The 24,826-nt window shown below is 31.9% G+C and overlaps 1 protein-coding gene across 1 annotated transcript; it reads left to right on the forward strand.

Moving 5' to 3' along the window:
- Positions 1-955: 955 nt before the first annotated feature.
- Positions 956-24,542, forward strand: LOC131851941 (NADP-dependent malic enzyme-like). The gene is made up of 12 exons (XM_059202501.1): positions 956-1,108; positions 10,343-10,517; positions 11,022-11,180; positions 13,365-13,546; positions 14,065-14,245; positions 15,100-15,228; positions 17,679-17,861; positions 18,482-18,704; positions 19,375-19,517; positions 20,312-20,482; positions 20,811-20,934; positions 22,037-24,542. Exons 1-12 carry the CDS (start codon positions 1,080-1,082, stop codon positions 22,195-22,197), a joined length of 1,860 nt encoding a protein of 619 aa, XP_059058484.1. The 5' UTR covers positions 956-1,079; the 3' UTR covers positions 22,198-24,542.
- The last annotated feature ends 284 nt before the right edge of the window (positions 24,543-24,826 follow it).

A 24,826-nucleotide genomic window follows, 5' to 3' on the forward strand; every position in this document is an offset into this window, starting at 1 on the left:
ATTATTTATTATTTTTTTATTATATTGAATGTCTAAAGTTAGTTACTAAAATATATAGAAAGAAAATAGATGTAAGGGCATAATTTACAAATAAACGGAACTTAAATTCTAGTATTATATTTGGACACTTTTTTATATTTCAGTACTTTTTCTTTTGAACGATATTGATTGAATCAGAATAGCAAAATGCACTTAACATCGATGTATCGAATATTATTATTCGATACTTCGGATTGATTCGATTTTTGGCAACATATTTTCTATTCGATATATTTCTAGAAACGTCCTATTGATAAAACCTAAGAGTTACGTATAGTGCACGTTTCAATTAAGTACCTATATATAAAATTAAAGTTTTGTAGTTAGTATTTGATATTGACAAATATTCGACATCGTACGTACTCGTCCGATATAGAAAACTATCGAAATATTGATACTACAAACTACAACAACGTCGATTGAATATATTAACGACGATTAACGAGTATAAATAACAGTATATTATTTTTAATCTGCACCTGTATTATTGTTCTTTTTTACATTTGAATACGTTATTGTTGCTTTACAATTGATATTCGTCATACAGGCAGGCAAGGGTTTCTGGATTATATAGCTCTTCGGTGGTATTTGTATATTTAGTTATTGGCAAGATCGTGTGTACTCTACTGATTCCAAAACAATTTTCTCATGAAATTTCACTATATTGAAGTATGGTTCTTTCATACATTTGTGTGACGTAGTGATTTATTGCTTGACGAATACTTTTAATTTAGTCTTAATTGTTTTTTAGAAATTAAACAATAGATGTATTTCAATCATATCAAATAATATTTATATAATATGTACATTTCCTTTAAGATATTTGGCCTAATATTTTTGAACTTTAGACAGCTGGCAACATTTGAATTCTGTGAATCATTCAAAAAGTACTTCTTGAATCAGTCAATCAGTCACATCACTGCCATCTGGATGGAGGGCGTTACTAATAAAATTGAAAATAATTAAATTCTAATTGAATAATACGAAAAAATATTGTGAGTTTGTCAGTTCGAAAATATTGATGAAAATATTTTTTTGAAATGTTTTCTACAATTCCCCGATCTCTGTTGTAAGTACCGTTTATTTATTTTCGTGGTTTACATAACTTGACAGCTGTTTTTTATATATACGATCTACAAACCGTGAGCTATTTTAATTAATAATAGACTGTCGTATTCGTCGATAACCTTAAATTAAAACAGTGAAGAGTATATTCGAAAGAGTACCTACCTACCTTAAAACACCCGACACCTTGTTTGAAATATTTGATGAGGCCGTTCAAAGTATAGTAATCTTGCGTTTTAAATGATTTTTGTAATCCTATTACCTGACAGGTATATTTTAAGTGTGCACATTCTTTTTTAGAATCCTCAAGAAATAATATTACCATATTTCGGTAGTTAGACCTGGGTCGTACCGTTTCGCATTTACACCGAGAGAGATTTTGAGTTACTTATGTTTAATTTGCGCCGTTTTTAGAATTTGAATTTTCGTGATTATTTATGTAATACTATGTGTTTAGTTACATATTACATTGAGTTTTTTTTTACGATGTAAAGGAAATTCTAACGAAAACTAAATTTAATTTGTAATTTTAAGTTAAGAAACCTGATATTAGTAAATTACCAAGAGTACTAAAAATAAATATGTATTACTTATACATTTTATATAATTACTTTTAATTAATATATATCATAAAAGAAGTAGACATAGGGGTAATAATTTTTAAGTCAATTATTTGCAATTTAGTAGACTTCTACATTACATTTATTATAATTATAGTTTAGATAAGAACTACCTGACATTCTAATACCTGTAATTTCCTAACAACAGTACTTGACATCACTTGATTGCCCTGTGTGATTTTGTTTGAAGATTTCATAGAAATACAGATTCATAGACTTACAGACAGCTGTGTATTAGAAGCCTGACAAACAAGACAAACTATCAATTAATTAGACAATAAGTATTTATTATTAATTAGACAATAAATTTATAGGTATCAATGAAAATCATTAGCCCAATTATTTTTTTTAAAGTTCTTTTCACTTTGATGACAAATAAAACATTTAATTCATCTGACTTCACAAGACTGGAGATAGTACTAAATATTGATTATATAAAATATTCTGTCAAACTTCTTGTAGATTTTTTATCTATGGATATCTCTATATTACATAATGTACATATATATATATATTTGATTTGACATTAGTATTTGTTAATTAATTTTCACATATTTTCTTATGAATGTGAGTGTAAAATAAGAACAATAGATACTAACAAATAAAATAATAATTTGTATTTGTTAGTATTTATTGTTCTTCTGTCTGTCTTGTTTATAAACAAATAATTTTGATAAAAGATAGGCATAGTCTAAATATATGAAATAAAGACAATCAGACTGTGTGATATTAATTGAAATAATATACCACAACTTTAATTATTATAATTTCATTTTATGTGATTATTGTATATATAGGCTATTGAAACTATGTTAATTTTTTTTCATGGCACTAATATGCTGGTGCAGTGGCACTAAATAATAATTAATTAACTAATTAATTAGTGACTAGTAGCAACATCACTTTTCATATTTCACACTATACATACTATATTTCACAAAATGCAAACTAAATTGCATGATAATTTAAAAAGTGGATCCAGTAATGGTACTGTTGTTAATCATAGAATAATGCTACCTTGAATTAACTTACTTAGTAGTTAAATGCTTTGTTTTATGTCTATATTAACACAGAACAATTGAATAGGCTATAAAATTTCAAAGACTTATATTTTCTTACATTTTAATTCCTCAATATACTTTATCAAAGTGGTAAGGTAAAAATGTCAAATGAAATGTTTGATTTTTGTTCACATTTCTTATTAACCAAAGTATGTACAAAACTTGTTTCTTCCTTTTATTATTAAGAATGAGGTTCTTAATTAAAAACAGTATAAATATGATTGACCTTCAATTTCTTATACTATAGATACAGATATCTATAGTAACAATAACATGAATTATGCTTTATGATTAAAGTATTTTAAGTATATGTATAGTTTGATACAGACAATTTATATATATACTTGTAATCATAAAAATTGTAGGTGTAGTATATAATTAAATACTTTTTATAGTTTTTACCCAAGCAAGGTAAGTATAAAGGTATTTATTTACTTATGTAAAAACCACAATGAGCTGGCCTATTTGCACACAGAATGAGTAAGAGACAGTAAAATTATTAGATATTGCCATTTGCAGCCAATAGTTATGAGCAACTTATATTGATGCATCATAGAGGGAATACATATATGGTACATACATACAGATATGTTGTTAACACATTGTAATGTCTTGTTACAGTATTGTGAATGACAATTCTATATATTTTAAATAAATAGTTCAGTCTACTGTTTTTTTTTTTTTTTTTTTTTTATACCACTTAGGTGGCAAACAAGCATACGGCCCATCTGATGGTAAACGGCTACCGTAGCCTATGGACGCCTGAAACACCAGGGGTGTCACATGCGCGTTGCCGACCCTTAAGAAACCTTAATATACCCTTCTTGAAAACCCCCATGCTGTAGTCTCTCGAGAAAACCTCGGCAGGTAGTTCATTCCACAATCTAAGTGTACGCGAGAGGAAGCTCCTCTGAAACCGCACTGTACGAGACCACTTAGGTTCCAGCGTGTGGGGATGAATTCCCTGTCGATGGCGAGCGGTGCGATGGTAAAAGGTAGCCGTAGGCATCATGTCAAACAATTCATCAGAACACAGTCCATTGTATATTCGGTAGAACACACAAAGCGATGCGAAGTCTCGCCTCAAGCTAAGTGGTTCGATACCGTTAGAGAGATTAGGATCATCGACAATTCTCATAGCACGTCTCTGAACCGAGTCAAAAGGACCGAGCTGGTATCCAGGTGCTCCTGCCCAAAGATGAGAGCAGTACTCCATGTGCGGCCGAACTTGCGACTTATACAATAGAAGTCTCTGGTTCGCAGTGAAGTACCGCCTCGCTCTATTCAGCACACCGAGCTTCTTGGACGCCAGCTTGACCTTTTCTTCGAGATGACTACGGAACTCAACTGTGCTAGAGATGTCGACACCGAGAATCCCAATGCTCTTAGAGATGGTAATGGACGTGTTCTGGAATTGCGGAGCCACAGCAAAAGGGGTTTTCTTAGCGGTGAACGCGCAGGCTTGTGTCTTGGTAGGGTTGAATTGAACTAAGTTCAATCGCCCCCAATCGGAGACTCTGGTGAGAGTACTCTCGATTTCAGACACAAGCTGTTCGCGCTTTGACTCCACAACGGAAAGAGGGATGTTCGCACGGCCCGTGTAAGACGCGTCCCCAGTACTGTCATCCGCATAGCAATGAATGTCAACCGTAGTTAACAAATCATTAATATGCAGCAAAAACAGTGTCGGGGAGAGAACAGAGCCTTGCGGGACGCCAGCGTTAATGTCCATGCTATTGGAGCAACTACCGTCGACCACGGTTTTGATGCATCTGCTAGACAAAAAACTAGCGACCCATTTGCATAATCCCTCTGGTATTCCGTATGAGGGCAATTTCGATAGGAGACCTTGATGCCAAACCCGATCGAATGCCTTCGCCATATCAAGGCTGACTGCCAACGCCTCACCCTTGCTCTCGATGGCAAGAGCCCAGCGGTGTGTGAGATACACTAAAAGATCACCAGTTGAGCGATTATGGCGAAAGCCATATTGACGATCGCTCAATAAATCGTAATCTTCTAGGTATCTGAGGAGCTGTGTATTAATTACACGCTCCATCACCTTGGAGAGCAAAGATGCGATAGCGATAGGCCTGTAGTTCGATGGGTTTGACCTGTCGCCCTTTTTTGGCACAGGGTGCACAGGGGTGGCCTTCCATGACGACGGAAATTGCCCAGAGGAGTATGAAAGCGCGAAGAGGCGCGTGAGTACGGGACACAAATCTTCTTTAGCACCAAAGCCGGTATGCCGTCTGGCCCGTTCGACTTGTTGACGTCGAGAGACAGCAACTCTCGCCGGACACTCCGTTGTGTTACGGATATTTCCGGCATAGAGTTACCACACCATGGGATGGTAGTAGGTATGGTGTTCCCAGCGTCTAAAGTCGAATTTGAGGCAAAAAGAGCGCACAACAAATCGGCCTTCTCTTTTGCACTATGTGCCAAGTTATCATCCGGCTTCCGTAGTGATGGTAAGGATGACTGACTAAAGTTACCTTCGGCAGCCTTAGCAAGGGACCAAAAGGCTCGACTTCCAGAAGGATGACGGGCTAATCGCTCCCCAATTTTGCTGACGAAGTCGAATTTGGCTCTAGCAATTACTCTTTTACTAAACCTGGACGCAGCATTTAAATTCCGCCTCGCAACAGATACGCCAACATCCCTGTTGGAACGAGCCGTGGTCCAAGCCTGATAAGCAGATTCTTTAGCCTGTCTGGCTTCTCTGCATGACCTATTAAACCACGGTCGCTTTTTCGCCCCTGAAGCAACAAGCAGATTTGGAATGAAACATTCCATACCCGCAAGTATGACTTCAGTAACGGCGGCTGTACAGGTATCGACGTCTTCTGATGCAAAGCAGTGCTGCTTCCATGGGTACGATGCGTAAAATTCTCGCAATCTGTCCCAATCTGCTGACTTATAATGCCACATGCGACGTCGACCAGGTGTTCGGTGTGTGGCAGGTTGTGTGCACTGTACTTGGGATCGAATAAGACAGTGATCCGAAGAACCAAGAGGCGCTTCCACGGTGACACTGTTAAAGCTATGTGGCAAAAAATAATGCAATGTTAGCTATTTATAGGCTGTACCATTGAGAGTTGGCAACGATGCCCTGAATGTACCTTAAAATATTATAAGCGTACAGAACTAACAATTATATTATTTAGGTCTATGTTTTTATAACACAACCAATTAGCTAGTAATTAATTTTATATTTTAGAAATGAATTTCTATAAGATTTCTTTCACAAGTAAAGCTACTCCTATCTTATCGATTATAAATAAAATCGTAATGAAATTCGTACAATATCGATGAGGATATTGTTTAACACATTCAGCTTGTAATTTTTAAATTGATTAGTATAACTTTATTTTTAAACTAGGTACTAAAGTTTTATAGATGTTAAAAAACATCGTTATCACGCTGTATCACTATGATCTGTGATTATTACTGATTATACCATACGAAGTGAGTGATTCAGACTTGTAATTGATCGATATTTTCTTATTTTTAGTCAACAACAGCTGTAGCTGCAACAACAACAAATGGTCTGTACGTGAAGTTATGGATTGTTTGTTTACATTATACCACGTATGATTTAGATAGGTTTGTAAGAATACTTCGGCTATCGATGAATAACTAGAATTATATGGCCCCTGTTTATTGTTTTAATGTAACTGCAATGACAAATAAATTGACGGACCACCTGACGGAAAGACTGACTGATGAAAACAACTGTCGCCTACATACAGGAACGGGACCAAAGGAGTCGCAATTTGAAGGTGTATCCCCAATGTGTTCCGGAGGATTACTGTGTCATGGCTCCTTACCCTGTATTTTCACAACTATATCTCACACTATATATAAATAAATATAACCCGAAGCATAACTTAATAAGCAATTCCCTTGGTTCCATTAACTAAGACGGTGATCCCGGTAATTCGTACTTCAGTAGTGTAAATTAAGTACGCAAAATACATGTATAATGAATTTTTAAAACTATGTCGATATGGTAGTAGACAAATTGTTATTCTGAAATAACTAAGTACCTGCGATTCTGTCTGTTATGAACTAGTATATCCATTATTAAGTACATTCATTACCAAGTTCACGGTCTATGATACCACCTACTTTACCGTTTGTTCCGTACATTGACTCTACCATTATAAGTTTAACCTTGTATAAACTAGACGCGTCTTAGTATAAGAAAGTCCTGCCATTGACTCGTGATTTTGTCATACTTCGGTAATTTGTTACTAGCCTTCTAGATTTTATATTCTGTACCTATTGCATCATAAATTTACAACAATGTACTAGTGTATTTTTTTATAAATGTAAGTAATATGTATCAGAGTACCTTTAGTTGGTTTCTCTTAATGACCAACTGTATTTAGAAGTTTCTTAATATATTGTCTACTAACTGATGATCGCGACTTCGTCTTCTTACATTTTGGCTTTTCGTTAGAGTAGTATATTTTTCATGATGAGTTTTATGTTCCTTACATAAAGTAAGATTGAGTCCCCATTCAAATTCAATTTCCGTTTTACCTCCTTTTACATTATTTAGTGAGAGAGGCTATGTTTTCATAGCCGGCATGTTGCGTATCAGGCAGCATATATACTTTCGTAGTTATATTATTTGTATAGATATAAAATCAGTGTGCAGTTTTTTTTCCAAGGTTAATCATGAAAACACATAATAGGTATACCAGGCAGAAAACTAGACGGGGTCTTGATGTAGATTAGGTAAAGAATAACCAAAAATTAATACGGATAATTGAGTATTTGTGCTTCATTTAAAATTCTTAAACACAAATGGTGTTGCGTCCTTCCAATGTCACGAGTGGACTGGTAAGAAGTCACATGATTGGTTATTTTTGGAATACAGTAATTTATATACGTGAAGACGTAATGGTATTTTTAGTGTACAACAGCAGTGATATTACGAAAACGGAGAAAAAGTGTTTTTGTTTGAGATAAATATCTATGTAAATGACTCTGCCTTTCATAATTGTAGTTGTAAGCTACTGTAAGGAATATAAGACTTTCGGAAAATTTATTGCATACGAATCGCGAGAATATATTCCATAAAGATGGGCGGTTTCTCTCTGTATTCTCTTATTGCAACAACAGTGTACGTAATGTATAACTATTTTATTAACATTAATGATGACGTATACAAGCACTTGCCTACAAACCTTCTTATATTACATAGGTCCTTATATACGATATACGATACTTATATCTTACAATAAATACCTTGTCACGTGAATAGGTGCTAACTATCGAATGACGGCAAAGTATGTACAGTATCCAACACAAAAATGTAAACAATTTTCGTGTCGTCACCATAATACTCTATTAAAGTAATGGTTAACAATTGTCAATAATATTACTATTACAAAGTATAGTATTTTAAACATGCACGTTACTGTACTGTACAACAAAGCCCTGAATCGAGATTTCTCGTCTCGTATAATCCGTGTTCCATGCTAAAACTAGTTAATGACATAATACTGTAGTCATAAAATGGAAAATGGAATGGCTGGTCACGGCGAATGTTAATTGATGCTACTTCTGTGTTATTTTGTTTCATGATTGGCAATGTTGAACATGCAAGGCTGCTCTGTTACAGTACATATGACACTGCATTGTGTATTATCTTCCTTCCGCCGTCAATATTGGATTTCCATTGTTAAGTTGATGCTCTTCTGTTATCACATTATTTCTACATAGATGCCTTTGAACTGATTAAAGAAGGTTGTAAATTGTATACGTAACACTTACTTATAATATATAAATGTCATAATAAGACTGAATATATAAATGATTGTTTATTTTTCACAGTTATCAAGGCTAGGCTTATGATATTGGCAGAGAGATAGTTGACATAAAGATTCGTTAGTATAATAATGATTGTCAAAAATAAATAAATAGTAAATGTTTTGTAATTTTAGGAAATTGTTTCTGTAATAAAAGTCTGACAGTGGCAAATAAAGACAAATAAGAAAAACAATATCATGACGCTCATTTATGCAAATGAAATAAAGGAAAAGTTGGCTACTAAGACCATAATTTGTATTGTGGATTTTACCCTTGTAATTTTCCTGTAGTCAAGGAAATCCATAGAGTCATGCCGGATAAAGTCTTGCAGAGAAAACCTACAAGTCCAGATAAAGATTTGCCTCTATTTTTATTTATATATTTGTGCTTGTTTTTAACTAATTTTATTTTGCGAAATTTGCGCCGGTGCTCTAAGTTTAATGTATATATTTGCAACATTTACTCATTTATTTACAAAATAATTTTCGAACAAGTATTCCATCAGTTACCTAAACATTGTAGTGTCATTGTGGCTGTACACAGAAACTAAGAAAAATTGTCTTTACCTATACCGTACGGATTTAGACCTATTGAAGATTTCCTAATAGGAGGTGAATAATATGTGCATACGGATATGGTTACTTCCATTAATATATTACAAGCTTTTAGCTACCTGTGCTGGTGGAAGAATAATCCGGCGGTCGATTTATTTATCATAACCTTGTTATTTGGTTAGTTAATATCCATATCGTTATACAAATTTTAATTGAAAGGGTATGATCATCAAAATGTGTCTGATTCAATATAATTCAAATCTGCGGCCACGAAATGACTGGCTTTTATTATTCTTTACGATACTCCAAATGGCGTCAATAACACAATACATAATTTGTAAGCCCAACGTGTTACTGTATACGACTGTAATTAAAGGCTAGGGCGTACTGTTTCCATGCGTTGTGCCGTGAATAATGAGGTAATGTAATATACAGTTTTCTTCAGTAATCGAGAAATAATATTGACCGAGATTGTCTTTAAAAGTCTTATCAAGCAATATGAACCTTCTCTCGACGACACTCGACGTAAAATCACACCTCCGTAAGCGACGCCAAATGTTACGTTACGAAGGACAAGGTACAATAATATTTAACAGTCACGAAATAGTATCACAAGCCAAATTTTCAGAACATTACGAATAACTCAGCTGTATTCTCATGGCTCTCGTTATCTAATGGGCACGTCTTTTGTAATCTAATTTGTTTGCGAGTAGCGGTTCATTCGAACTCAAACGATTAAGTTAATCCCATTACATTTAAATTTCATAGTATTTATTTGCCTTCTTACAAACTACTGCTTTTCTTCATCGGAATTTTGTAAAAGAAAAAGGAAATTACAAACAAAGGGAATATTAGGCTAAATAGGTATATAGGATTTTATTCGAAATTGTATTAAAGGGAATATTAGGCTAAATATATAGGACTTATTCGAAATTGTATTTTTACACCTTTCTCTCCCTTTATTAATCCTTATTGCCTAAAATACTCCAGTTACTTTCCAAAAATTTGGCAATACACAAATTTACGATTCCCCTGTTTTTGCTTATGTTTATGGTCGGAAATAATGACCTACCAAGTATGGTGCAATCTCATCTGCTCTCTATACTATGAAATAAACAGGGTCGTATAATAAATTTAGGTTACTACATAGGAATAAAAATTTGTCTTTGTTTTGTTTCAGATGTTGTACAAACGTCATAGTCCCGAACAGGGCGTTAGCGTTTGCACTGACCAAATGTCCGTTCCTGGAGAACCCTAATCTGCAATGCCGAGAGTACCACGAGGTCACCGGCAATATAATCTGCCCGAACGTGGTTAGAGGCATCGATAATCTCCGGGATCCTAGATTGAACAAGGTGAATAATCATATATGTCTCTATTATCTTAGAAAATATAACAGGGAATGGTTTGATTTATGTACGTATATATCACGTACTATATATATTGTATCAAAGGGTATTCAAAATTGTTTCCCCTTTTGTATGATTTATTTTGATATTGTGTTATTAAAATCAGTATGTAGACAAAAGGATCTTTATTATTTTCATATAATAAGGTATAGTGAAATAGTTCTACTTTTCCTTTAGCGTATTTCCTTGTGTGACCAAGTCAAAGCAGCGGTAAGACCAGACCGCTGTGGAGAACGTATCGAATAATAATAAGAAGAATACTAATAAATACTGATGTTATAATGTTTTCTTTAAATTAATTACTGAATGATTAACAAGTAAAATTTTGTCTATTTCTTGTTAATGTTTTAAATGAAATTTAAAAGTTCTCTAATTATAATGCATGAAATATTTGGAATAGGAATTTATTCATGTATGAATTAGGATAATTAAAATTATATATATTTTTAGGGTCTAGCGTTCACATTGGAAGAACGACAAGCCCTCGGAATTCATGGCCTCTTAGCTGCCAAGTTCAAAACTCAGGAGGAACAGCTGGATATCTGCAGTATATCCATCGATAGATATGCGGACAACCTCAATAAATATCTCTACCTCGTCGAGTTACAGGTGACTAAAAAAGATAAAGGTACCATTGATTTTATGATTTTGTGATTATTAATATTTATGTTGGGCTCGGATAAGGAAAAGCTAACATTCTGATATGGTTTGTTGTGTATATTTATTTATCGCTATTATAAGGGTAAAGATGAGAAAGAGAAGTAATAGTTTCTTTCAGGCCTTGCCTTGGAGAGGTGAGATGATAATACTATATATATCTTATTACTGGTCTCTACTTATGTAGAGGAATTAGCCAACTGTTACCACGGTGACCAGAAATGACCTTGGTATAAGATTTATTGGCTTCATACACTGATTCCTTCTAGCTGTCTCTTATGACATTTTAGAGATGAAAAGGAGTAGTGAGGGGACATTTTATATTAGGGTATTTCATTTATTACAGAGTATATCGTCAGGATTACATTATTTTAATTTGTTTTTGTTAGGTTTTATTTACTTACAAGTTCCATTATGGAAAGTTGACATTTAATTGTATGATATAATAAATCATTATTTAATAATAATGATGATATTTGAAGTCTTTGATGTCGTTTTTCTCTTAATACTTATGTCTAAAGTATTCAGTGCAAACTGTTACTACTTAAAATGTAGTTTTTCTTTGTGGAGAAACTCGGCTTTAATGATATCCCAAGAAGTAGCATATACCTAACTGATCTGATTTATATATTCTAAATTAAGTTTGGACTAAAAATTATCTCTTTCTCTATTACCCTTATATAGATAGACATTTACCGTGATATTTATAAAAACGTGAAACTGCCAACAATAAATTAATCGATTCGATTATAATATTGGACATAAATTTTAATAAATTCTATGGTGATGGAAAACACCTTTAACAATCGAATTATTAAATAACACGGTGGTAGATCGCGGGGTGGCAGTAGATCTCTATAAAGATGGGTTTAAATATTTAAACTTTAAATGGGACCGGAAAGCGAAAATGATTACATCGAGTATTAAATTAGCAAGAACATATACCTAGTGTCGTGTGTCGTCATGTGTAGTGAAGTCGTATTTTTTTTAAAGTACTTTATTATAATTGCTATTGTTCTTTTTTTTACAAATAGAGAATTTGTCTTGAGAGAAAGAGACACAAAGGTCTAATATAGCTTTTTATACGTTTCACGTTTTTATGAATAAGATACGAGGAACAATTTATAAACCAAGGTAAGCGTGGTAATTAAAATACAAAATATACACCGCCCGAGACGAGTTCAAGGTAATGTTGTAACTATTTTTGCACTATTTCTGTTAATAGAATTATAAAGACCACACAATGTTTTAATATAAACACTGAACTGTCACTTGCACTTACTGCTGTAATAACGGAATGAAGTTGTGTAAATAAAATGCTTATTAAATGCATTATGAACAATTAATTCTCTTAAATTTTCGAATCGAACGGATCTTTAGTTGTAAACTGAATGGAATGAACTATCAGATATATGATTTTTCAATTATTTTCACTCGTAGTTTTTTGGACATACGTAAATTGAAATTAATAGCTAAGAAAGTACTAATGTTCTTGTGTGATTTATTCCAATACTCAAAGAATGGTTACCTCTATTGAAATTAAGGAGTGGTGTTATTTTAATAGCATGGTGGTTATGGATTCGATTAAACCTGGAATCTATCCATTAAGGTATTAACACACGCAAGGTCGTAGGTAAACATAAAAGTTAATACTATGATCATGGGGAGCAATTTATTCAATTGGTCTACTTAATTTTCCCTATTTATGAAAGTAATACATCAATGAATAATTTGTTTGCATAAACTACACTACGACTAAACACTAAAGTTCTAGGTTCTATAGTTGGTTCAAGTAAATGAAGTTTACACGCATATCTTTTTAACGTGTTATATGCAGAGGAGGATATTTTGCTTTTTTCGTCCCAAGTTCGATTCTTGGTAGGACCAAGTAGCGACCAGAGCGAAAATAGTCTAATTGCCTGTCGGTTGAGTAGCGTGCTTGCCACATATCCTTATAGTGATATACTATGATACCTAAAGATGCCATTAATTTCTGTCCTAAAGAAATTCTATCATTCATAGGGTGTATAGAATTTACATCTGTCATGAGTTGCTTACATTGTAATAACACATTATTATATATTATTGGAAACAGTGATCTCAGATGTTATTTGTAGCGCCATTGAATTATTGCAGGACAGAAATGAGAAGTTGTTCTTCCGACTTCTTGCTGAGAATGTGGAAAAGTATCTACCAATTGTATACACCCCGACCGTGGGATTGGCCTGCCAGAGGTTCGGTCTCATTTACAGAAGACCTAGGGGTCTATTCATCACTATCAAAGATAAAGGACACATTTTCAATATTCTGAAGAATTGGTAACTATTTTAATTTCATGCTACTATTAATAATCTATTCGTACTGTGAATTTTTCCACGCAGTCAGAGACTGTACGTTTTATGTAATAGAATAATTTTTTGGCGCAGTTTATTCTTGCCATTGAGAAAATTTATAGCTAATAGGTTCAGAGTGTAGTTTTGTATGACTATTATATAGCCAAAACATTTTTGAATTTGTATATTAGAATATACACTGCGTTGTCGTGTTAAACAGTGCAATTTACTATTATAGTATTTTTTACAGATAAACTTAGTGTCTATCGTTATCCTAGTACTTTGACTTAATTCTAATATTTTGAACTTTAATTGCACCAATAGGATTGACGCTCCTATTGGTGCAACGCTCGTCTGAATCCTATTGGTGCATTAATAATAAATCTACGGCAATAATTAAGGGAATATCACAAAAAGATCCTTCGAAATATAAAATTTCAATTACTCATCTAACGAGGTACATTTTATAATACATCCAAAAATAATAATGACGTCACTTTTAGGCCCGAACCAGATGTCAGAGCGATAGTGTTCACGGACGGTGAGCGTATTTTGGGTCTCGGTGATCTGGGCGCTTACGGCATGGGTATACCGGTCGGCAAGTTGTCGTTGTACACTGCACTCGCTGGAATTAAACCGCATCAATGTTTACCTATAACGTTAGATGTTGGCACTGATAACCAGGTAAAGTTACCTATTATACTTATTATTTATAAGGTTATATGAATCAGAATATAACAAGCGGAATTTTAGCGATTTGGAATTGAAATAATTTAGTGTCACAATAGTATAATATTAGAAATTTATAATTTATGTTCAAAAATCGAATGAGACATTGTGTTTTTTGATAATTATAATATGGATGATAAATCTTTACTAATTACGAATGTTTGAAGCCGGATGCCATATAGTGACGCCATTAAATATTTCTCGTAGACAATGTCACGGCTATCGATCCGTGTAAGCGAAGATACTCCTTCTCGGAAATTTTGTTATAGAACTATATTACGCGTCTATATACGAGTTATATATGGCACTTTTTACTTATTATTAGCATTATCTATCGATCTATCCGAATTATACTGTCCAATATTTTGTTTTAGGAATAAATTAAATCAGATATGACGCACAGCAACAATCTAAAATGTTATGTAATTAAGTCGATCTCTTTATATCAGATAACGACATGTATTGCTGATATTAATCTGTCTTATCATTCATTGTTGATATAATTATTATATTATTATTAGTAATGTGATAATCCTTATCAATACTATCCTTAGCAGCTGACAATTAGAAACTTGAATAATAAAAATTGCAAGAAACAGTTAATTATTATTGATGCAAAATTGTCACTCATAACTATCCCCTTACGGGAATATACGTGTATGATGTTTGTTATGTAATTTAGTATGTCTCTGTCACCCGTATACGTAATTTAGTTTATCCTGTCAACACTAGGTCACTGTCATTGTAGCACTAAAATATAGAGTTCCCAAAGTGTATTCTAATGCAACGTAATATGGTTTATTTTATAGGACCTATTAGAGGACCCTTTGTACATCGGCTTGCGGCAGAAGCGTGTACGTGGACAGGAATATGATGAGTTTATTGATGAATTCATGGAAGCCTGTGTGCGAAGATATGGCCAAAATACACTGCTTCAAGTAAGTTATTTTTAGTTGTTTACGTACATCATATTGTAAATGCCTGATATAGTAGGTTTCATCCGTACACGTGCAGATCTATAAAACATTAGTAATACACATTCTTATGATTCAATTAATTTATTTTGAGAGGTTTTCGTATACCATTACATGTTTTGATGATCTGATTGATTTGTAGATAATATTCTCAACGCAAAGTAATTTTAGTACAAACATAGATAAATATTTTTGTTTGCTTGCTTAAGGAAAGTACTTTCTTTTTCTAAAAAAATAAATATTTCTTACTTGTTTTAGATATTTTAAAGAAAACATTCGATAGTCGTTTAATTAACTTCTGTTTGTTGTTAGAGGCTGACGTGTTGTTGACGTGGTTTATCGATAAGGCGATAAATTCCAACAATCAGTCAACAATATCTTTTACTAGATAAAGTAAATCTCAGAATAATCGTCGAATAATAAATTTATTACTTAAAATTTAAGTAGATTATCTTTTATTGATTATTATGGGAATTTATCGCTTAATGACCACTAATATTTTATATGATTTGCAATGATTTTTAACTAATTGGGGTAGATAAAGTTATATTTATATTTTGTTAAGCTATTTTAATCAATATTGTGTCTTTGGATTCAACTTAAACGTTTATTTGGTCTATATGATGATATCGTAAAAAAAAGAGTCATTTCATAAAGAAGAATCTATTCTTAGACTAAATTCTTTACTTTTGTAGTATAAAAGCTTAACTAATTTTATTTTTATTTGTGTATTTATTCATTGTGTTGTTTTATAAAGATACTATAATAGTAGTTTTCTTGTATTTTAGTTCAATTGTTAAAATATTTTTTGTCAAATTGGGTAATTAAGATGTTACGAGTCAATACAATCATACTAATATCTGTGAAATTGTGGATAGATGTTCGTTTGTATGTTTAGATTTCTGTTGTCTACTCAATAACACTACACAGCTACTATTTTCTTGTTTCAGAGTAAATTGTGTATTACTATTATATATTAATCAATTTTTAATACAGACAGAACGATATAAATATAATAAATTAGGAAGTATTTATATATATATTATACACTTGCATTGCCTTGGGTGGGTAATAGTTAATAGTAATAAGTTTCAAATGATTGGATTGTTAATTTTGTGTTTATTGGTTGGCATGAGCAATGAATGTATGCAGAGATAGTTTATCCGTAAATAAACTGTGTTTATCTCCATTATAAATTTGAATTTCCGTGGATAATTACATCCTAAGCTCATCATCAAAATAATTTTTAGTGTCCGTGCAGCAGTTCCGGTAATTACTTCCATGTCTAAACAAACAAATGTTAGATCTTTATAATAAGTGTCTGGCGTATCTACGCAATCATATCTACGGCGGCGTTTAAGTGTTCACAAGTGTTAGATTATTATAGGATAACAACATAAGTGTCAATATAGCGTCGTACACTGATATGCATAGGTTGACTGTGTAAATACAGATAGTCATGGCAATTTATTTACCTACACCAATAAATCATTGTTATACATATAAACGTAATATGGTCTCCGTAATTTGTGCCGTTTTGTTATATTTATTTCTCTTCATTTTGTCTAATTATTTCATTATTTTGAGTAGTACGAAAACTCATATGAAAATTTATTGTTGTGATAATGATGTCCATCTTTCGCAATACTCATTTAACGAAGCGTCTCATTTTCAAGCGAAATGTAACTTGTATATCTAATGAATTAACCGACAATATGTTTTGAAATAGCAGCGGAAAACTTCAAATATTGTTTTAAGAATTGAATATTCATAAATGGAAATAAAAGTAATAACTAATGAGATATTACTGAAACACACTGTATGATCTATTTGATGATAATTGTATATATGATATTATATCATTCTTTTGTTATCTTTAACTTACATTTCCCATAGTTTCCATAATTGTGTTGTGTTTCAAAATACTACGAAAGTAATTCCCTACATTAGTAATTATTCAGTAAGTTACTGAATATGTCAGTTGTGTTTATACTATAATTTTCTATATTATATAATTTCATACTCTCTTTTACTTATGGGGTATATTTATATTTATTTATAGGGTAATATTATCAATTTGTATCGTATTTTATTTAATTGGAATTAGTTTCGAAAACTGAATTGTTTATATAGTTGGATGTATTTAATTGGAACTAGTTTCTGGCGTTTCATCTACATTTAATGTCATATATAGTTTAATTTGGTTAAGTATGCAATTTTTATTAATGAATTGTGATTACTTAGTTTGTCGTTTAAAAAATAATAGAACGAGCCATTGTCGAGTCGAGTATATTGTCAGATGTCAAATAAAGATAAACACAATATTTTGTAGTAATACAATTATAATTTATTAATGAAATATAAAAATGAAATATAAAAAATAAATATGAATTATTATTTAATTTAATTTTCAGTTTGAAGACTTCGCTTTAGCGAATGCTGGGCGCCTTTTGGTCAAGTATCGCAATAGATATTGCACTTTCAACGACGACATCCAGGGTACGGCCAGTGTGGCCGTGGCAGGACTGATGGCAGCTGTCAGAGTCACCAAGAGGAAACTCAGCGAAAATATATACTTGTTCCTCGGTGCTGGTTCTGTGAGTAATATTATAATATATAAAATTATCTGCTATTTGTCTAACTACTGCTAAGTTGTGTAGTTTCCTCTTATAAATGTACTTATATATTCTACCGCTTTTCACAGGTTAAAATAAAACATGCATGACTTCTATGTCTAGTTAATAATCGTCGATGTGGTGTGTTTGATGTAATTCGATGACTTAAGTGTTTCTCGTACTAGAACTCTTACCATTCCCTTTTTCACTATGTTGAGCACCTGAAAAACTTAGATTAGGTGATTAAACAATTACATGAAATGGAATATATTTCTTAGAACATAGATTATAAAAGTAAATAGTATAGTATAAATATAATAGTAGTATAGTATAAATATAGTAGTAGTATAGTATATATAATATTATACCGTCACAAATTTTATCCCAACATAGATGGGTTGTCTGTGTCTAAGTCATGTTATCATGCTCATATTCTATTAAAGGTTATTTTTAAACCCAAGTGATGCATAACTCCAATTTAGTTAATTTGGTTTAATTTCAGTGAATAATAAAAATCTTTTGGTAGAAAACACTTAATAATTATGATCTCTTAATGACTATTAAATATTGTGATTATATTATTATGTATATGACTTTGGCAGGCTTCCAACGGTATTGCCAATCTAACAGTGGCAGCTATGGTGGCCGAGGGTCTCTCCGTGAGGCAAGCTCGGGACCGGGTTTACATGTTTGATGTGGACGGATTACTGTCGACACGCCGTGAGGGTGGTGTGCCTGAACACGCGAAGAACTTCGGTAAGGACATCGAGCCGGAGAAGGATTTTGAAAAGTGCGTCGCCAAGATAAAACCAAGCTGTCTTATTGGTGAGTAGAATATTAATATTTATTTATAGTATTTTCTCAATTTGTTTGGTATTTCTTGATGCTTCGACGGCTAAATTAATCAACATCAAATTTGATATACAGGTTGTATCTCTCCCGATTGATCCCTTGTCTCATACCAACTCGGGTCGACGTTACGATGTCTGTCCTCAGCCTAAAGTGTAAATCCTTCCGCGGTTTTTTAATCAAAGCAAAGCGGAGTTTGTGTTATGAGTCCTAAACAAGTGATAGAAATACTTCTATACATATAAAATACACATAGAAAACATCCAGACCAATGCAAACAATCATACTCTCGAATACAAATGATGCCATCGTGCGTCAAATTGAGACAAGTAAACTAAAATGATTTGCTAAACGCCTTGACCGGCTGAGGCTGTCGTGTTTGAAATGATTTCATCGACATTTACGTCTGGTGCAGCTATAAAATCCAACTGTGAGCAACTGCATTAGAATAATTTGTGAAAATTATGTAAAAAATGGGTTGTATTTGGAATAGAGGAGGAACAGAGGCCTCTATTATATCCCTGTTATGCTGGTCCAATTAATTTAAAATTATACAGATTTGCCTCATAGTCATGCATTTGATGATGTCTTTATTTCATGTTAGTATTTATATTATTTTTCTAAATTCATAATTTATTTATTACAGGTTGTTCCACTGTGGGTGGCGCTTTCACCACAAATGTTCTGAAGCAAATGGCGCAAAATACAGAGCGGCCGGTTATTTTTGCTCTCTCTAATCCAACAAGCAAAGCCGAGTGTACTGCTCAAGATGCATACGATCATACAGAGGTATGTTTAAGTTTATACTCTTTGCTAGCAAGGTGATCAGCAGGCAATCTCTTCTTCCTAATATTTTATTTTATACTTTACTAACAATAATAATAATAATATCGCAGGATAATTCACACAGCAGCACTAGACTACAACTAATATAAATACATACTTAGATACATTTTGTAATACATATGTAAATAATAATAAATTTTTATTTCATTAACCAATATGTTTTACATAGATAGTATTACATAAAATACATAGAAAACACCCAGACCGATACAAATAATCATACTCATTAATATAAATAGTTGTACCGTAGAAATCGATCCGCGATCACTAGTAAGGGGATGTGATACACCGCTACACCACCAAGGCTGTTAATAGTTTATAAGTTATTTACTAACGCAGTATGGATGAGTATCCGAATTAAATAAATACTGATTACCATACAAAAGTTGCCTGGTATGCATATAACACTACATTACATTACAGTTTCAGTACATTTTCTTTCAATTTTTTAGAATATTGTATTTACTTTACACATGTTACGTTATTGTGTTAGTTTCGATAATACAAACATACATTTTGTTAGATCTCTTTAATGATAATTTTTATGATATTTAAAAAAATGGTTCTTATATTTTGTATGGAGAATTTACATCTCTTTTTGTGTGAAATACTTTTCTTTATGTGTAAAGGTAGTTTTTACTTTCCACCAGTTTCCACAGAGATTTCACTAAAATAATTAACTATTAATAATTATTTAACAAATTGTTACTCTATTATTATTTGAACACTTGTTACAGGGTCGTTGTGTATTCGCGTCTGGTTCTCCTTTCCCACCGGTTATATACAATGGCAAGGAGTATCACACAGGGCAAGGCAACAATTCGTACATCTTTCCTGGTGTCGCCCTTGGTGTGATTGCCACAGCCACGCACCATATACCTGAGACTATGTTCCTTACTGCTGCGAGAGTACGTTATCTATATAAATTAAATTAATTTATTTTTTATTTCAATTATTGTTCTAACTAATTCTCTGGTTATGTAAACACCGAAAACTAAACTAATTCGCTAGAAGGCGGTAGGCACGCTTACCTCTGCCACTTCAAATATAACCAGCGAAATGTATATGTCCATATGTGAAGTATTACCGTAAGGTCGCTAATTTTAATTTATAAAAATATATAAAGATGTATTTTCACGTTTACAATGTTACTGAGGTTGTGAAAAGTTTTATGGATCTTTGAATTGTTCATACACTTAAAACAGCTAAAATAATAGATCTAAATGTTTTTTCCAGACTTTAGCTAATTATGTAAGCGAAGAAGATCTGTCCATCGGCCGCATATATCCGTCGTTGGCTGAAGTGAAGGAAGTGTCAGTATCTATTGCTATTGAAGTCGCCAAGATGGCGTACGATGAAGGTGAGTGCTTAGTTACGAATTTAAAGGTAATATTAATAATTACCATATTCCACATTTCTTGCTTAGATTCTTTGTTAATAATTTAATAGCGACTTTTTTGGGTGTTTCTTGGAAGATTTAGTTACTATCCAATATCGCCTGTGTGATATATACAGTATTTTTATAACTCATTTTCATAGCAATTAAACTTTAATTTCTATGATAATATCTATTTTAATAATAATATTTATTTATTTCAAAAACCACACTTTATACGAGTCACTAACTTTGCTGACATAGATCTTAGATTATGGAATAAAAATTAAACAAAGTGATCAGTTCTGTACATTTATAACAGTTTCTGCACTATGCGGCTGGTACCGCAGGATTCAATCCAAATTAAAGTGAATTCAATGTTTAAAATTCGTGTAGGTTCGTGGGATAGAACACCAATAATAATGATATTAGATATATTTCTGCGACTCTACTTAATTTTACTCTGACGCAATATGTTACCATCTAGAAATAATAGTATGCACTTGAGCTAAACGTGGCATTTAATTTTCCATTCAATATAATATTTTGTAGCTAAAATCTTCTTCAAGTTATTATAAACCTTATGGAAAATGATAATACATTATTTAATTAAGCCTTACTCAATTACACCGATTGTTAAACGTCATTACAATAGATTACAATTATATATTTGTGTTACTTGCATTATCAGCTTATGATATGTAGATACGTGAATAAAATTATAAAAATAACTAAATAACTTTTATATTTTAAGAGTGTTAAGGCCACGAGGCTAATGGTTTACTATCTTGAATTACAACATCCAAAAGGCCGTGTTTTTTAATTTGGCCGATACAAAAAAAACATCGTTTATTTATATTTGATTCTTCCACAATAGTCACATGTATCAAATCAAAAAATAATCCATGAGACGGTATTAGGCTCGCCCCTGCCACGTTGAATTTATATGAACCAAGTAAAATGCGGATATGTCACGTGCTGCGTTCATTACAACATCAACAAGTACTGCCTCTGATGAGTCCAGCTAGGATACAGTCGTAACAGTTGGTTGTATGAAAGCATAGTTTAAGTGATAAGTTTGTTGCAGGTTTGGCGTCTGTCTACCCCGAGCCAAAAGATCTCGCTAAACATGTCGAGAATCAAATGTACAACTACTACTACGAGAGTGCTTTGCCAGTTGTATGGGATTGGAAACCCGAGGAGAAATTTAATGTAAAACCAATCCAACCAGTACCGAAAAACATCTAAACAGTATTACTATTTTTTAATTATTTATTTTATTATCTAAGCGCAAGGAACATCGCGTCACATATTGTAAGAGTCGACTGTAATCGACACTTTGACGCCTTTATGGGAGTGTTCATGATTTTGTTTATTATTGTTACGATATGAATTAGGGATTTAAGAATGCATCTGTAATGTCATCCTGTAGCACGAAGTATGTTATTCGAAAAGTAGGGCTTTGGTCCAGTTGCATGTTTTATAACGCTGGCGTTAAATAACACAGATTATGATTTGAAGCGGTTAATATAGATTTATTAGAATTGTTAATAATTCTAACACCACAGACAATTTATTTTATTAAAAAATATTTTCTGTCTTTGGTATCTGAAATTTAATTGGATCTTTATACAGTAACTGGACCTATTTGTATTTCACGTAGTATTTGTCTTATTGTATGTTTGTGTGCAAGGTAGTAAGTAGAAATACGAGTTGAATCTATATAATGTAATCATGTTCAAAGTAATATACAATGTTCGTCAAACTATATATTTATGGGCGCCTTTCATATGTCATATTACCTAATTTCACGAAATGGTTATCTTTGAAGTTGGGAATGTTTGGTACAAAGTATGGCAATGAATTATTCGTTTATTGCTGAACTATTCATAACAAAAACTTACTTTGTAATATCATTATGCTCATATGTTTTTGTGACTAACATCTGACACATTTGGAGATACTTTTAACTTATTTTATTACAGTTTGTTTTAGCGTTATTTTCTAATTGCACTTTTGCTTGAACTAATTATTACTTACATTATTTATAATTTTTAAGATTTAAATGAAACAACACGATACAGCACTTACTTATCGTATTAATTTATATAATGGCAAAAATCTTAAGGATACATTGATATTATAACAATATAATATTATTAAAATAGAAAGGAAATACTCTAGTCAGCGCGGTATTAAAACTATATTACGGATATCTACCATGCAGGTTCGTAATTATACAGTAATATTAAGAGAAAGCACAATCATTTGGATGTATATGACTGTAGAATAAAATGTAGCTCGATTAGAATATAATTCTAATTAATGCATAAATTAGATGAAAAATAATTTTAGTGGCATCTTTTATTTTTTATTATAAATTGTGACTATTGCATGGCTCAGTAAGACATTAGATATCTTGAGTATAGTTATCATAATTCGATTATCAGATGTCAATGTGTTTAGAAAATGTATTATCTTGACTATAATGTTAATATTCTTTTGCGGGCAACATTAATTTTGAATAAAAGAAAATAGATTAAATCTGTAGTACTGTAACGGGCTTTCCCCCTGAATAAGCTAAAAGCGTAAGTTTGCAATCTGTCAAAAATTGAAATCGGGTTGTAAGAAGTTAATGCAAGAAAGAAGAACTCGAAAATTCGTCTAAATAGTATATGTAGTATTTTAATCAGTTTAGCGTTGAAGACTATTTGCATTCAATGAATAGTTCCCATAACACCTTTAAGTAGAAACAATGTGGTATGCTTGTTTTTCAATGCATATACATAGATTGAAGTTGTCGAATCTTTGCGTAAAAAAGAAATGAATCTAATAGAATATTAAAGTGTGATTAATTAGTTCAAATATATAGGAATAAAGTTTTTTGGCATTTGTTAATTGTTAATTGATATATAGTACTACAGTATGCCTCAAATACCACTATTAATTGGGGTTCTACAATTTTATTATTTTTCTGTATTATAATGCAGTTAAGGATAAAATTGAATTAATAGAGTTGGACATGAATTGAAACATCTGTCCATATCTTCAACATTGAATACACGAAAACAATTTGTTACTATATTCCATATAGTATACTTTACATAGGCTTTTATGAAAAACGAGATCATGATATTAAACTTGGACTATTTTATAATTTTAAGAAAATTAAATGTATTTTACATTTTAGTCTAACTTGATCTAGAATAACCGATTGCAAATATTAGTATTATGTTATTTAAAGTGAGACGCATTTCGCAAAGCGAAGTAAACCTTATTTATTTAATTTACAAATATTGATACATAGTGATTTTTAGCTGTGAAGATAAAATTATTTTTAAACTATGAGTTAATGTTTATCAGTTGTTCAAAATATACATGTTTAATTAAGACCAATTTTATTCAATGTTCAATGGAATTGTTTTGTTGTCAATTATCATGCAATATGTTTAGAATGATATTGATGTTTGAGGGTCTTTTTAATTTTACGATTAGGTCAATTACCTCATCTCCCCATGGCAACTGTAATGTACCTTTTAGGCGTACCAAGTCGTATGTTTAGTTAGTGCAATTGTTATATAAATTATAGATGTTACTAATTAAACATGTTCGAAATATATTATTGTTTTATTTATGACTAAATTAATAATTTCGTGTTACACTATCATTTTCTTATATTTTATGTATAAGTAGATTGTAAGTTATGAATTGATGTAACATATCAATGAATACATAGAATTCTTTTTTACATTCATGATTCTAGTAATATGTAAGACCATATATAATAATTTCGTATTTTAATGTAAAATCGGAGGTGTAATTAAACATAAAAATTTAATTAAATACACAATATTTTGCTAATTATATCAATATAAAT

The sequence above is a fragment of the Achroia grisella genome, unplaced genomic scaffold, assembly GCF_030625045.1.
Source record: "Achroia grisella isolate CSIRO2021 unplaced genomic scaffold, CSIRO_AGI_Agris_v1 utg821, whole genome shotgun sequence".
In the NCBI taxonomy this organism is placed as follows: Eukaryota; Metazoa; Arthropoda; class Insecta; order Lepidoptera; family Pyralidae; genus Achroia; species Achroia grisella.

Bases quoted from the DNA above. Each gene is read 5' to 3' on its own strand.
- LOC131851941 (XM_059202501.1), top strand. From the start codon at position 1,080: ATGTTTTCTACAATTCCCCGATCTCTGTT. The intron at 14,246-15,099 runs GTAAAGTTACCT...TTTATTTTATAG, and splicing joins ATGTTGGCACTGATAACCAG to GACCTATTAGAGGACCCTTT. The intron at 17,862-18,481 runs GTGAGTAATATT...TGACTTTGGCAG, and splicing joins TGTTCCTCGGTGCTGGTTCT to GCTTCCAACGGTATTGCCAA.